The following is a 16,989-nucleotide window of genomic DNA, read 5'->3' as shown; positions in this document are numbered from 1 at the left end:
GAGGCACGGTGGGGAGACCCACAAAGACTGCACAAACACCCAGACCATGGCAAACACCTGTATGGCCAATACAAATGTTTGTTATGTGCGGGGATCAAACCCGCAACCGCGAGCGCAACAGGTACAATCCATGGCTGTAACCATTGCGCCAACACTGCATCATAATATTTGTAGTTTATATATGTAAAAGTAATTAAATAGTAGGTAAGTATAATTAACAAAAATCAATTTCTCATTCACGATCTAATCAGCCTTTATGTATTAATTCAATATTCTGGAGATGAACACGGTCTGATTTTTCCTTGAACTACTTCTGTTGAATTTCCGCAAGTATCGTATCTATACATATAATAAAATGGTAGGAAAGTCAAAACTGTACATTGAATATTTTTTTAAAAGAATACTTGGGGTGTGATCTACAATCGATACCGAAGCCAAAAATATAGTTTTTAGAATTTTTGTCTATTTGTCTGTTTGTCTGTTTGTCTGTATGTATGTCCGGGATAAACTCAAAAAGTACTGGATGGATTTACTTCAAATTTGGCACGAATATTATTAAGAAGTCGGGTTAACATATAGGCTACATATTATCACGCTATCACCTACGGGGAACGAGCAGTGAACCTTTATTTCTTCAACGCATTCTGTAACAACGTGTAATCTAATGACGCATATTTGAATGTTGTTGTTATTATGCTAATAACCATGTCATAAGCTAGCTTCACACTATAAATAAAGACATTCCGTAGTATATTTAGTATCAGCATTGCACCCGTGCGAAGCCGGGGCGGGTCACTAGTAATTATTAAATTAATAATATTTATATATAATACTGATCTGAATGCTATTCAATTTTATTTGAAAACTGAATGAATTTTGCACACATCGCACATAAATCGCGACTTTCTGCGAGATCTTTTTTCTCAATATTGTATGTTCACAAACAAAACAAACTGGATTTACATCAGAATGAGCGCTGTTTCATTGCGAACTTGATGACAGAAGGTTGCTAAAAGTCTGGTTTGAATGGTTGCTGAATATAAAATAGCCTGGCCAGGAATTTTCCAGCCAACTATTTTACGATTTATCTTTAACATGCTAAAGTAGACACTATAATAATTTTTGTCAATTAAGCAGATGTGTGAATAGCACGTCCAGTTTAGATCTTAGGATATTGGGTGGATGAGGCGGCTAACCGGCTCTGCGACACATTTACCGCTGTCTGCAGAGCGGCAGAGATGCCGCTCGCGAAGCGTCTACCCCAACGGCGGGCGCTCTACTGGTGGTCGGCTGAGATAGCCGGTCTCCGGGCCGCCTACAACGGGGCCAGGAGGCAATATACTCGGAGCAGGCGGAGACGTGTGCTGTGTGGTTACGGCACTAAAGAATTTAGCCACCCCATCTCTTCCCGTGGGTGTCGTAAGAGGCGACTAAGGGATAGCACAGTTCCACTACCACCTTGGAACTTAAAAGGCCGACCGATGGCGGGATAGCCATCCAACTGCTGGCTTTTTAAATGCACAGACCGAGGACGGGCAGCAGCGTCTTCGGTGCGACAAAGTCAGCCCTGCGGTCACCAACCCGCCTGCCCAGCGTGGTGACTATGGGCAAAAACCCCCATGAGTTCGAACCTAAAAATAAGGCCCTCAGTTCCCGGCAGCCCCACTATTCCCGGCTACGGCAGCGGCCGTGGTAACGGTGGGGTAGAGGGTGCTAAGAATCACCGGGGTACGGGAGGCTGCCATAGAAAAATATTCCTGGCTACGTATAATGGACGCACGCTACGGTTGGACCATCACCTCACCGAACTTGAGGTAGAACTTAGTCACATTAAGTGGAGCATACTGGGGTTGTCTGAAGTCCGAAGAGAGGGAGAGGACACGATGATCCTGGACTCCGGGCACTTGTTCTACTTCCGTGAAGGTGATGGGCTTTCCCAAGGTGGCGTCGGTTTTCTGGTTCACAAGACTCTCACTAACAACGTTGTGGAAGTCAGTAGTGTGTCGACCCGGGTAGCGTACCTTGTACTTAAGCTCACCGACAGGTACTCCCTGAAAGTGATACAGGTATATGCGCCGACCTCGGCACACTCTGACGATGAAATCGAAGCCTTGTATGAAGATATTACAAGGGCCATACATGGCACTACTTCGACCTTCTACAGCGTTGTTATGGGAGACTTCAACGCTAAAGTGGGAGTACAAGGCCGCGACGGATCGAGCATCGGACCACACGGATTGGGGCACAGGAATCACAGGGGGCAGACGCTTGTCAACTTCCTCGAATCGGAGGGGCTCTTCTTGATGAACTCATTTTTTGAGAAGAAGCCCCAAAGGAGGTGGACATGGCAAAGCCCCGATACTGTGACGAGGAACGAGATAGATTTCATCATAGCGGATAAAAGGCATATATTCAGAGATGTCTCAGTGGTTAACAGGTTTAACACCGGCAGCGACCACCGGCTAGTACGGGGCACTCTGAATATATGTCTCCGAAAGGAGCGGACCCGCTTGATGAAATCTACTCTCCGACCTACGCTGCCCCAAATACTATGTGGCTCAGAGCAGTTTCAGTTGGAACTCCAAAACCGATTCGATTCGCTGGAAACTACTAGCGACGTGGACGAGATAACCGACAACGTGGTGAAGACGGTGTGTACACTGGGTCGCAGGCACTTTCCACCAACAAAGCCAACAAAGCAGTCCAAACTTTCTCCCGAAGCCTTGGATCTGATGCGGCAGAGGCGCGAGTTGCCGGCTGCTTCGCCAGAACAGAGGGCTCTTTCGAAGAGGGTACGGAAAATTATTCGCCGAGACCTCCGCTGCTCAAATACGAGAGAGGTTGCTACTCTGATTGAGCAGAATAGGGGGTCCAAAGTTTTCCAAAGACCATTGGGGAGAAGCCTTCTTGCGAAGCTTAAAACAGCAGATGGCAGAACCGTCTGCTCTCGCCCTCAGGTCCGAGAAGAGGTTGAGAATTTTTATGGACAGCTGTACTCGTCGAGCGCACGCAAGCCTGCGACTTGGGACACCGAAGATCCACGGGCACCATTGTTGCGCCATTATTCGGAGTGTATCCCGGACTTCGAAGAGGATGAGATTGGTGCAGCGCTCGGGCAGCTTAAAAACGGAAGGGCCCCGGGGGATGACGGAGTTACCACTGAACTCCTTAAAGCCGCAGGGCGACCTGTCCTGAAAGCCTTGGCAAGACTATTTAACGCCGTCATCCACCGAGGTACCACGCCGGAGGCGTGGTCCGGGAGTGTGGTGGTGCTGTTCTTTAAGAGAGGCGATAAGTCTCTGTTAAAGAATTACAGACCGATCTCACTTCTGAGCCACGTCTATAAGCTGTTTTCGAGGGTTGTTACGAATCGTCTCGCCAGAAGACTCGACGAATTCCAACCACCAGAGCAGGCTGGGTTTCGAAATGGCTACAGCACCGTGGACCACATCCATACTGTTCGGCAGATTATCCAAAAGACGGAAGAATATAATCAACCGCTGTGTATGGCATTTGTGGACTACGAGAAAGCCTTCGACTCCGTCGAGACCTGGGCTGTCCTGGACTCTCTGCAGAGATGTCATATCGACTGGCGATATATCGAAGTACTAAAATCTATGTACGACGCGGCGACGATGACCGTTCATGTCAATGACCAAAGAACAAGATCTATTTCCCTCCGGCGCGGGGTAAGACAGGGGGATGTAATATCACCGAAACTGTTTACCACTGCGCTAGAGGATGTTTTTAAGACCTTGGATTGGGGGGAACGGGGCATCAACGTCAACGGTGAATTCATCTCTCACCTTCGTTTCGCCGACGATATTGTCATCTTTGCGGAGACGCTGGATGAGTTAGGCCAAATGCTGGCCGGCCTAAACGAGTCCTCCCGACGTGTCGGTCTCTGTATGAACTTGGATAAGACGAAAGTTATGTTTAACAACCAAGTCATACCGATTACCGGTATCGGTCGATGGTACCCTTCTCGAAGTTGTTCACGATTATATTTACCTAGGCCATACTATCCAACTAGGCCGCAACAACTTCGAGAAGGAGGCCGATAGGAGGATTCGGTTGGGCTGGGCGGCGTTTGGCAGACTCCGTCGAGTCTTCACTTCGAAGATTCCGCAATGCTTGAAGACAAAAGTTTTCGAGCAATGCGTCCTGCCTGTGTTAACATACGGAGCCGAGACGTGGACACTGACCAAGGGACTGGTCCACAAGTTTAAAGTCGCACAACGTGCAATGGAACGGGCTATGCTTGGGGTCTCTCTCAAAGACAGGATTAGAAATGAGACTATCCGCGAGAGAACGAAAGTAACCGACATAGCCCACAGAATTAGCAAGTTGAAGTGGCAGTGGGCTGGTCATCTGTGTCGCAGGACCGATGGCCGTTGGAGTAGACGGGTCCTAGAGTGGCGACCGCGTCTTGGCAAACGCAGTGTGGGACGTCCTCCGGCCCGTTGGACCGACGATCTACGTAAAATTGCCGGTGTAGGCTGGATGAGGATTGCGGAAGACCGGGATGTGTGGCGCGAACTTGGGGAGGCCTATGTCCAGCAGTGGACTGCGATAGGCTGAAGTGAGGCGGAGACGCCCCCAGGACGTGGACAGGGACGACAGGCTGCGCAGGATCTACGTGGAGAAAAGGAAGATCCTGCAGCAGGCCATATGCCGAGCCAAGGAGGAGGCCTGGCTGGAGTTAATTGGGGGTCTAGAGAGAGACCCCTGGGGCCGACCGTATAATTGGGCGCGGAACAAGCTCCGCGCCCAGTCGGCCCCCATCAGCGAAACGCTCCAGCCGGAGCAACTGGGAAGGATCGTCGGGGAACTCTTTCCCGACGAACCCGAGGGTTTCATGCCCCCCAGGATGGCTCGGCAGACGCCGGACGAGGAGGAGAGTGTTCCGCCACCCGTCACAGTGGCTGAAATGGAGGCAGCTCTGTCCCGCCTTCAGAGTAAGAAGAGGGCGCCGGGTCCAGACGGGGTGCACGGGAGAGTACTTGGGATCGCTCTCGGGCACCTCGGCGATAGCCTCCGGGAACTGTTTGACCGCTGCCTGCGGTCTGGCCAGTTCCCGGGGGCCTGGAAGGAGGGTCAGCTTTGCCTACTTCCTAAGGCAGGGCGGACCCCGGACTCGGCTTCGTCGATGCGACCGGTGGTGTTGCTGAACGAAGCTGGGAAACTATTGGAGAGAATAGTGGCTTCCCGGCTCGTTCAGCACCTGGAGGAGGGCTCGGGACCCGGACTCTCAGAATCCCAATTCGGGTTTCGAGCGCTCCGGTCGACCATCGACGCCCTCAAACGCCTACGGGCGGTGACGGGTGAAGCGGAACACAAGAGGGAGGTGGTGCTCGCGGTGTCGTTGGACATCGCGAACGCCTTCAACAGCCTCCCGCATGCAGTGATTCGGGAGGCACTGAAATTTTTCGGAGTACCCCCGTATCTAGGGAGGCTGCTGGAGGGGTACCTCTCCGATCGCAAAGTAGGCCTCGAAAATCGGTCGGGGTCCGTGGAGTGGCGGCGGGTCGGCTGCGGTGTCCCACAGGGATCGGTGCTGGGCCCGATCCTGTGGGACATCGGGTACGACTGGGTCCTGCGAGGCCGTCTCCTCCCCGGGATGGGTGTCATTTGCTACGCGGATGACACTCTCGTTTACTCCCGGGGACGAGACTATAAGGAGGCGTCGCGGCTGGCTGAGGTCGGACTCGACCTCGTGATCAGCCGCATAAAGAGTTTGGGGCTTCGTGTCAGAATTGAAAAACCGAAGCCCTCCTCTTCCGCGGGACCGGACGCAAGGGACCCCCACCGGGGGCTACCCTGCAGATCAGAGAGGGGAGGGTCAGGATGAGCTCCCAAATGAAATATTTGGGGCTCATCCTTGACGGAGGGTGGACCTTCGGTCCACACTTCACTATGGTGGGACCGAAGGTCGTGAAGGTGGCGAGTGCACTGGGCAGACTCCTCCCGAACCTCGGAGGACCCAGCGCCGCCTGCAGGCAGCTATACTCCGGAGTCTGCCGGAGTATGGCGACGTACGGTGCCCCGGTTTGGGCGGATCGCCTCACTGCGAGGAATAAGGCCGCACTGCGGTCGGCGCAGAAGATCATCGCGGTGAGGGTGATTCGGGGGTATCGTACGGTATCGTGGGCTGCAGCTACTGCTCTAGCTGGCGACCCCCCGTGGGAGCTCGTGGCGGAGGTCCTTGCCGAGACCTACTCATACGTCTCGGGTAGGAGGGCTCTCGGTGAGAACCCCACGTTGGACGGGATCCTACGGGTGCGCCGGATGGGACAAGAAGCATTAATGCGGAGGTGGGGGGAGGACCTGGCGGAGCAGCCGTATGGCACACGCGTAACGGCTGCCTTGCGCCCGGTCCTTGAGCGGTGGATGCGCCGTAAGCGCAAACCCCTCACCTTCCGTCTGACGCAGGTTCTCACCGGGCACGGCTGCTTTGGTGAATACTTGTGTCGGACGGCCCAAAGGGAGCCGACGACTGAATGTCACGATTGTGGCGCGGCGGTGGACTCTGCTCAGCACACCCTCGAGGTGTGCCCGAGATGGGCGGCGCTACGTCGCGATCTGACGACAGTCCTCGGAGGGGACTTGTCACTGCCGAGCGTTATCACCGCGATGCTCGGTGACGACGAGTCTTGGTGAGTCGAGCGGATGAGAGAGGGGGCCGCCGACGAGGCCTCCGTCCGCAGGCGACGAACGGGGGTGCGTAGGAGGCGCTACTTAATGCGTTTCCAGTAACGCCCCTGTGCCCATGTCGGGCCGGGATGGGAACCCGGTCCTGCTAGACATGGCGTCGTCGGGATTGTTCAGAGGTGAGCCGGACAGTCCCATGGAGGAGAAGTCTGGTCTTTTCGCCGAGGCCAGCCTGTCGCTGGAGGGATCCTGTTGCCTGCAGATCCGGGACCCTCCAATTAAAGTGGCTGAAGGCTCCCGCAGGGGTTTTGGTCGGTAGTGCACCCCCAAGTGCTAAGCCGACATACGGTCTAGGAATGCCTACCCGGGCATCCTGGATATCACCCGTAAATGGGTTACCCTGCGATATCAAAAAAAAAAAAAAAAGATCTTAGGATATTAGCAGTTTGCACAAGTTTCACGACGGCTATTTTTTGTACATATATTCATTTCCAGACGGACGAAGTAACCGGTGACTTATGAATTATGTATTTTAAAATGGGAATACTAGCTTAACGATTCTTCAAAACTTGTCTTACTTGAACTGGGATTACTGTCATTGCTGATATCTCCTTCTAAAACATTCGTCACATACATTCATAACATATAATGATTTACAACAATAGACGTATTCAGTGAACGTGTTATCACGGGGATGGCGCTGCGGGTACTGATGTTTTCAAACAAATATGGCGGCCGTGTCGCTTGCACCGGTTTTTTTTTTATATCACCAGGTCGGCAAACAAGCGTACGGCTCACCTGATGGTAAGCGATTACCGTAGCTTATAGACGCCTGCAACACCAGAAGCATCGAAAGCGCGTTGCCGACCCAATCCCCAATCTCCCAGGAGCTCTGGTCACCTTACTCACCAACAGGAACACAATACTGCTTGAAAACATTATTATTTAGCTGTGGTCTTCTGTAAGGTCGAGGTACTACCGCAGTCGGGTTGCTCCATATTTTGAGCAGGAAATTCCTGCTGTGCCCTACCTCAGCTTTACACTAACGCTTCAGCCTGTAATATCCCACTGCTGGGCATACCCACAAGGACTGTACAAACACCCAGACCACTGCAAATGTATGGCCAATACAAATGTTTGTTATGTGCGGGGATCGAACAAGTAACCGCTAGTGCAACAGCCACAAACCAGTGCTTTGACTTTTTGAAAAGGGAACATATCCGATAACCCGCAGTTGTGCATCGTGGTGGATTAAGCTCCCCACAAAGAGGTCTATGCCCAGCAGTGGAATGTTACAGGCTGAATGCAAACCACTCATACGTACAACACACGTCTGTATTCACAACAACAATAGACGTCAATCTGACGCGGGTATACGAGTGACAAAATTAAGTAAGAAAATGTTTACTTTTTTTTTCATTTTGACTTTTTTTTAAATTATTTTTAGGTTACATCATATAACCTAAAATGGAAGAATAACGCAATTTAATTGTATTTGTCTTCCCAGGCTGATAAAATCCATGTAATTGAAGAAATTTGCACTAAAAAAAATTGTAAAAAAAAAATATTTTTATATTATGATTTAATATTTTCTTTTGTACGTCTACCTACTTTAATTTCTGTCTGTAACCGATCCTTTTTGGTGTGCTGGAAGAAATCTCTTACAGGGATAAGAACACCATTATACGTGAGTCTCCATGACAAATATATTGTGTATAATCTAGACAAGTTTACGGGAGCGCGAAAGGGCTTTTTAAAAAATATTACAATAATTACACCAAAACTATTTAATTAAAAATTATTTAAAATTACAATGGACACGTCCGAACAGAATTACATGCTCTGGATCATCATCATCATCAGCATCATCTTCTGGCAATGCCGCAGGATGATTGGCAAGAGTTGGGGACTTACGCCCAAATTGACCCTATGGCTCTACACTGCGGTCATTAGACCCATGATCAATTATGGTGCTGTGGTGTGGTGGCGTAGAACACTCCTCACCACAACGCAATCCAAGCTACAAAGCTGGCAGAGGTTGGTGTGCATGGCAATCACGGGCAGCATGAGAACCACACCAACAATGGCAATGGAGGCCATGCTAAATATTCTGCCACTCCACCTATTTATCCAACAAGAAGCTGCAGTTACTGCAGTAAGACTAAAGACTCACAAACTACTGTGCTCAACAGGCATACCACACATAAAGATTCTGGAAGACATAGCCAAGGACATTCCGCTCATGGAAGCACCAAATGACGGAATACAGATCAAATATATTTTTGATAAAAAATACAAAATACAGCTAGAAGAGGATTCACGTGTAGCCTCAATTGTACGAGACCTGAGTATCTTCACGGATGGCTCTAAAACGAAAACAGGGTCAGGAAGCGGTATCTTCTCCGAAGACCTAAATATTAATATATCACTACCCATTGGTACCTATAACGCAGTGTTTCAAGCAGAGTGCTTGGGTATACTTGAGGCAGCCAGAACAATCGGGAGGAGGAACGTAAAGAATTCCCACATCCGTATATTATCGGACAGCATGTCAGTACTACAGGCACTGGATAGTAAATCGACCACGTCAGGTATAATCTATGAATGCCATAACACCCTGATGCAGGTAGGTGAAAATAATGACATCACACTGCAATGGATCAAAGGTCACAACAACACACGCGGTAACGACAGGGCAGATGAGCTAGCAAGAAGGGGGTCAAGTATGTCGGCTATAGGGGCCGAACCGATTATGCCGTTACCTTCTTGCTGGCTCAAAGGCCAAATTCGACAACGCATGAAACGCAAACATATCACACTATGGTCCGAAATTGAGGACTGTAGGCAAGCCAAGTTGGCGCTGCCAGAAATCGATGCCAAATTGGCAAGAATTCTAATAAATCTGGACAGACGCCAACTGAGACTAATAACTGCGGCACTGACTGGACACGGTCCGTATAACAAACACCTATTTAATATGGGCATTACCGACAGTCCCCTGTGCAGAGCTTGCATGGGAACAGAAGAAACGGCTACGCATGTACTTCTTTACTGTCCAGGTGTAGCGGCTTACCGGGCACAACATCTTGGCACCCTGAAGACACTTCCGGAGATCTTCAAGAAGCCAAAAAAGCTTCTGAAGTTTCTAGAGGAGCTTGGGTGGCAAGAGTGAACCGAATCACTCCCACACACACAAAATAGGCGCAAAGTCGTCGAGTTGCGGAAACCAGCCCGTGTTAACCATACCATACCATACCATACCATACCATACCATGCTCTGGATTAATCCCCGATTTAATTCTAATAAAACTTTCCCAAGACATATGATCCCAAAGCATGAGACAACGTGAGAAATCATTTGTTATTCCTATTCCGCTGATTAAGCATTTACTTCTATTGTTCTCATGCTTTGGTAAAACATAACTATCTTGTACGTATAAAAATTGTTAAATAAATAAATAAATATTTTGGTATTGATCTTGTTTTTGTGTTTTGATTGCTCTGTTGAGTCATCTGACGTAATTTATTTTTATTTTATTGTCTTATTCCTATGTCTGTTCATTTAAAATTTAAGAGGTTTAATTAGTTTAAACGTTAGTAAGTTTTTTAGCTTGAAACTGCGCGGGTTTTTTAGCAATTTATATAAAAATTAAAAATGACCGCGGACAATTAATTCATACCTTGTGTCAACAGACTAAATACATTTTTTTTATTCAGTTCCTCGATTTAATTGCAAGTGGAAAGGTAAAAACAAAGGCCGTCATTAAGCCCTCATTTACAAAATGCAAAAATAGCCGTAATAGTCTGACGCGATGTTAACCTGGATACGATAAATTATGAAATAAATTCTTTGAAAATAATGCCACGAACAAGTGCAGCCCAGATGAGTTATAATTGCTATAAACATAAGTATAACTGGAGCACAGCAGGAAATTTTCTGCTCAAAATATGGAGCGGCCCGACTGGAGAGATCTCAGCCCTACAGAAGATCACAGCTAAATAATACTGTTTTTAAGCAGTGTTATGTTCTTGTTGGTCAGTAAGGTGACTAGAACTCCTAGAATTAGGGATAGGGTCGGCAATGCGCTTACGTTGCTTCTGGTGTTGCAGACATCTATAAGCAACGGTAATCGCTTACCATCAGGTGAGTACGCTTGTTTGCTGACCTAGTTATATAAAAAAAATAAGATTATCTTTAGCATCATCCACTGTTGGTCTTCTGGCTCTGATGCTTTATAATCCTTACTAACCATCTCTAATAAGCCTTAGAGTCGAAAGTACATTTTTTTGATATCAGAATCAAAGGGTAATCGAAGCTGGAGACTGCATTGGGTGAATGTGTTAACTATGAGGTCAGCCCTTGTGTAGCCAGATATTTGTGTCAGCTGCATTCTGTCAACAATATTATATCCGTATATCGTGGAAGTAGCTCCTGAAACTTGTACTTGGTTGCAAATGTAGTTTAAAATGTAATAATGATTTATAATAGTAAAATAACATAGATATAAGTTAATTTACTTTTGAATTATTAAACAGGTGGGCATGGCGCCATCCCCACCCTTTGTAAATAAAATGGAGATGCCGCCACTGCCTCGTCAGTTCGTTTAGGACGTTCGAGCAGTGAAGACATAAAAAATGTAAGTGATTACTATTTAATTTTAATATATTATTATTTTATTCCTATGTATAATGTATTATTATCAGATGGAACTTTGTTATTTGTTGATTCTTTCAAGCAAAATCTACATTTAAAGTCAGTGATAGCTTGAAAATTAATATAACAAATTAACTTCGCTCGCTCGTGACTTTCAGCTTTTTATTGTACACTGCTAGATATAGGACTCTTCAAACTCATGTAAAACATCAATATTGTCCTCAATCCTTACTCAGCCTCCTCCGGTGACCTTACGTAGATCGTCAATCCAGCGGTCTCCTCTTCAGAGTACTTCTGCTTCAAAGGTTTTATCAGGAAAATGATCTTAAATTAAGTAAGTTTGGATTTTGATAGTTAAATAATCATCATTACAGCCTATACAGTCCACTGCTGGACATAGGCCTCCACAAGTTTACGCCAAAAATAACGTGAACTCATGTGTTTTGCCCATAGTCACCACGCTGGGCAGGCGGGTTGGTGACCGCAGGGTTGGCTTTGTCGCACCGAAGATGCTGCTGCCCGTCTTCGGCCTGTGTATTTTAAAGCCAGCAGTTGGATGGTTATCCCGCCACCGGTCGGCCTTTTCAGTTCCAAGGTGGTAGCGGAACTGTGTTATCCCTTAGTCGCCTCTTACGACACCCACGGGAAGAGAGGGGGTGGCTATATTCTTTAGTACCGTAGCCACACAGTAGAGTTAAATAATATCTAATGTCTTATCCATACAAAACGACGTTTAAATTTTTCCAGTGAAGCAATCAAGGGTTAATTTTCAACGGGCTGTCAGGGTAAGTCGGCGCGATATTGAAGCGACGGATTTCCGCACCTAACGACTCATTTCCGTGTAAAAATGACGTTCTGTGGAGATTTGTTTTAGACGCCGACTTATATCGCGCGATTAAATGAAATTAAAAGTGAATTTTTAATTAATTCATTCGAACAGCTCAAGGATTAAGTGAATAACACAAGAGGGTTTTATACAGAAGTATTGAAAGTGTGTGAACTGCTTTGTTTAGGGTTGTGTGAATAAGGGTTGAATGGAATCGAATAAAAATATATTAATATTTTTTTTTTGGAATAGTTTTAAATATTTGAGTAATGTTGCCATGTTATACAAATCATAAATGGTTTTAATAACACTGGCTTTCATTTACAGAATGTGATTGAATTTTAATTCACAATGAACGTATTGACTATTGTAGAATTTTTACAGTTAAATTTTTATCGGCTCTTTTCAGGAGTAGCAACATTTGTCTCCTTTTTATCGTAATTTTACATTAACTATAATTTTTTTAATGCCAATGTGAATATTACGCTTTCTTACTTAGATGTGTGGATTTAGTGACGCTGTATTTTATGCAAGATATTATAAATGTTGTTTTAAAACAGTCTTTTTTTAAAAGACTAACTGTAGAATAATTTACCGGATCGCTTCGAATCGGTTTTAGCATCACATACAAATATAATTAGTTATTTTTTTTTAATTTAATTTGAAATTGACAATTCGAAGATGATTTTTATGAATTTCTTACATACGAATATAGTTATTTTTGATTTTGATTCACAATTTTATATCAATATTGAACTGAGTGAATGTTAATGTGACGCGTTCATTATAAAAAAAACAATCTCAAAAAGGTTTTGTTATTATTATAAAGTATTTAAACAAACTCAACATTCACTCACCAAATTCTGATTCTTCTCCTACATGGGGAAAGATGTCTATGCCCAGCAGCGGGATATTACAGGCTGAAGCGTAAACAAACTCATTTTTATTAGTATTCATGAACAAAAATTTCGAAACCTCTTTCAGTTAAAAGTTCAAACACCACATCGACAACCTTAATGTTTCATCGAGCGTCGCTGACATGACAGGGGTGGAAACGTTCAGCCTTTGACGGTTAATTGCTGCAGCAGTTTATTTCCTCTCCGAAATCGTTTTCTGTTTTGGGTTTGAATTTCATTTTCAATTTAAATTTGTTTTTTTCTTTTTTTCTTTATATTACAAATATAAAAAGTTAGTTTTGTATCTCAGGTTTTAGATTCAAACCTTAGATTAAGATATCACAACTTTACTTCTATGATAAAAGGCTTTTAGATACCTTAGACTAGCAACAAAACAAGCGTACCGCCTAATAGAAAGCTGTGACCGTCGCCTTTGGACCAGCCTAATAACAGAAGCATCGCAAGTGGGTTGCTGACTTTATCCCCCCCCCCCCAAGGATCTCTGGTCATCTTACTCACCACATGAACACAATACTCCTTGAGACCATTATTATTTCTTTACATATAACATAATAATTATATATACAATATAAAAACTCCTAGAGAGATGGAACTGTTGGTTTCGACACTTATAAATTCAGTCTGAATGGATGACAAATGAACGTAGCGTCGGCCGTCAGTTAGAAATAATATATTGCTTCGAATGAGACGTCGCTGCTTAATGCGATCATAAGGTTTACGGGTCTTAGGAATTCTTATTACAGCGTTTGAATCGAATTTCATTTTATGGAATAATATAACTCGTTATGACTATTCTTGTTTACTAAAAATAAAAAAATTGTTCCAGTATCACATACGGTTTCCTGCTTGGAGCAAGTTTTTTTTTTTTGATAATTTTTTATCATGAGTTTAACTTTGAACAAGGATTCTAAAATTACCGATACAAGCTCGGATTTGAATCCGCGACGCAAGGATAAAGGTCTACGTTTCGTTTGGGACGTGTCAGTTATGCTTAAATAATATATTTTTAAGTAAATAAATAAATATGTTATAACATAACACGGTCGTCTGTTCCTATGGTAAGGAACTTAATGCTTGTGTTATAGGTAACAGCCGGCTGATATAGTTGAATACTTTTTTAAAATAAATATACATAGAAATATATAAATACAAATATTACACCCAGAGTTAGGGAATTGAACCCCACAACCTGCGGAGCAGAAAGCAAGGACACTACAAACTGCGCCAACGAGCTAGTAGGCTTAAGTGAAATGAAATGTTAATAAGAAAATCAGATTTGTTAATTTTTTACAATAATTTAATGAAATCCTATTTAATCATAATTAATATGCGTTAAAAATGCCTTATAAAGTTGCACACAAACAATGTTATAGCAATTATACCATAATTTATATTGAAGTGATTTATTATGTTTCATTAAATCTCAGTGTATGCGTTAAGTAATTTTATATTAATGAAATAATCGTTACAATAATAGCTTTTATGTTAGTTCACTAAGCTGATAATAAATTGTTAATGTTGATTAATTAATCCTACTAATATTATAAATAGGAAAGTTGGTGATTATGTATGTATGTTTGTTACTCTTTCACGCAAAAACTACTGGACCGATTTTAATGAATATAGATTTAATGATTATAGATAGCCGAAGATCTAGAATAACACATAGGTATTCTATCCAGATATTCTCAAGGGATCGGAAATAGCCTTCATTGGTTATCTAATACAAAAATAATTAGTATAGATAATATCGATATGAAATTTGATAAATTTAATGTGCCATTTTTAGGTGCCTTATTTAAAGTAACGCGCAAAGCCAAAGTAACAGACTAGTATAAGTAGTTCTGTTTTTACAATCTTCCTTGATGACACGCTACTTCTCAATTAGAACTAGCTTTCTTTATTGCCTTGTGGATCTGAAAATATGAAAATATTTACAGGCGAGAGTATCTAAACGGTGATTTGTTATATTAATCGTAATTTATAGCTTTTCTTACTGTTGATTTAATAAAATTAAATAAGTAGTCATCAGTAAATATTTCTACCAACCCAATATATTATAATGCTAGCAGTATTTTATACCTCGAAATATTTCTCCTTCCGACTTCAAAGTAATTACACTGATCATTACTAGATGGCGTTGTACACAGAAAGGTATGGTTTAATTTTATTTCGAGATGTATTTTAATAGTGTATGGTGTACTTCGCAAACATAGTTAATATCAATCTTAGGGCCTGTTGCATCAGCTGTGGATAACGATATTAGACCGATGACGGTATCAAACAGATAAGTTTCTGATATATTAAAATATTACCACCGAATTCCAGTATATTTATGAGCCATTTCTAATCGCGAATGTGAATCAAAGAGTTTTAGTTTAGTAATTGAGGAGAAACTACCTTCTGCTATTAAAATTTATTCGTAACTTATGTGGAGGATAAACTTTATTCACAAACGATAAAACCGGCCTTTAGAGGAAATACAAGGTGATTTATATATTATATAGTTTTGCGATCTGAGTGCTATAATATTTTTTTAAGTTGTACATATCAGTGTTTATATATATAAAATATCTTACTTGTGAAATGACGAGAAGATTATTGAAGATGAGATTGAGTAACTCAAGCGGTACTTTGAGGCTTATTGAATACTTTTTGGTATCCGAATAATTCAGTTCGTAAGATTTTACGCAAGTCAGCCACCTCTTCGTTAATTTATAAGTTTTATCTTAAAAATAAAAACAACGCTTTTCTAAATGGTGTATAAATAAAAATTTTAGTAATACAAATTTTAAGAGTAATTGATCTAAGTACTGTGTGTTTTTATTTCTTTTAAATCAAATCGTGATAGGATTTATGTTTTTACTTGTGTTTCAGTTAATTTAGCTTTGATTAAAAAATACAATTATAAAACTTTCGAAGCTAGATATTTGACAAAAGTAGCTTACCTAATTACAATAATATTCAAAGTAAAATGGATGTACTTTACCTTCCTTGTCCATATCGAATAACAATTTATACGTTAAAAATTGAGCTAGGTTGACACACAATTGTTTCGTCTTATAAGCGGCTTTGCAGAGGATCCATAGAGTGTAAAGATATTTCAGTTCACGCCAGTAAATGTATATTATCAAATACAAATCCTGGAATCATATAACCATATAATAGCTGACTCCCCAAACGTTGTTTTGCCATATATATTATTACCCCCCCCCCCCCCTATAACTTAGGGATACGAAAAATAGATGTCAGACCAGTCTCAGACCTACCCGATATGCACAAAAAAGTTCATCGGTCCAGCCGTTTCGGAGGAGTATATTAACTAACATTGTGACACGAGAATTTTATATATAAGATAATGAATGTATTGCATTGAAAAGATAAACAGAGTAGGCTAGGTTTTGAAAACACATACAATACGAATGCGAAAACATCTAAATCAAGAGAAACTTATGTATGGCCAATACAAATGTTTGTCATAAGCAGGGATTAAACCGCAAACTCCAATGAAACTTGAAGTTGGCAAAAATATAACTACACTCCATGTAAAACTTATTGTAGGATAATTAAATTTAGGCTATAAGACAATAAATTAAAATGGCCACATAAAATATTTTAATATGTAAATATTATTTTACATTTAGACTGTATGAAAACATAGCTATCTCTTATAACATGAATTGCAACGGAATGATACTTAAAATTCACCCCTCTGAAGAAACTCTGAAGATTATTCATTATTGATTGAGATTAATTCTCTCGGCAAGATAAATCGATCATAGTTATAATATTAATAATCTCTAAGAGAGTCTTACGCGTTTGTTAATTTAAGATTCAAAATATTGATCGACGTAGTAGTAAATAAAAATTTCATATTTGCGTTACTTATTTTTTTACTTCTGAATATAGTATATTTTTTAATGGGTAAAAAAATTATCGTT

At 42.8% G+C, this 16,989-nt stretch overlaps 2 protein-coding genes across 2 annotated transcripts in view; both read left to right on the top strand.

The window, feature by feature from the left end:
* Positions 1–7,173, top strand: part of LOC123662153 (protein turtle-like) — a 107,090-nt gene extending 99,917 nt beyond the window's left edge. Inside the window, exons 17-18 of the mRNA XM_045597037.1 lie at positions 4,604–5,485; positions 7,147–7,173. Of these exons, the coding sequence (XP_045452993.1) occupies positions 4,604–5,485; positions 7,147–7,173 (909 nt within the window). The remainder of the gene's footprint in view (positions 1–4,603; positions 5,486–7,146) is intronic.
* Positions 7,174–8,539: 1,366 nt separating this feature from the next.
* On the top strand, positions 8,540–9,823 carry LOC123662152. Its single transcript, XM_045597036.1, has one exon. The coding sequence runs from the start codon at positions 8,540–8,542 to the stop codon at positions 9,821–9,823; it is 1,284 nt and encodes a 427-aa protein (XP_045452992.1).
* Positions 9,824–16,989: the final 7,166 nt, after the last annotated feature.

Source organism: Melitaea cinxia, chromosome 18 (genome assembly GCF_905220565.1).
Source record: "Melitaea cinxia chromosome 18, ilMelCinx1.1, whole genome shotgun sequence".
Taxonomy (NCBI): Eukaryota; Metazoa; Arthropoda; class Insecta; order Lepidoptera; family Nymphalidae; genus Melitaea; species Melitaea cinxia.
Note: the sequence above shows the minus strand (reverse complement) of the source record. Positions and strands in the feature narration are given on the sequence as shown.

Excerpts from the sequence above, each read along its gene's own strand:
- LOC123662152 (XM_045597036.1), top strand. The coding sequence starts at position 8,540 with ATGATTGGCAAGAGTTGGGGACTTACGCCCAAATTGACCCTATGGCTC.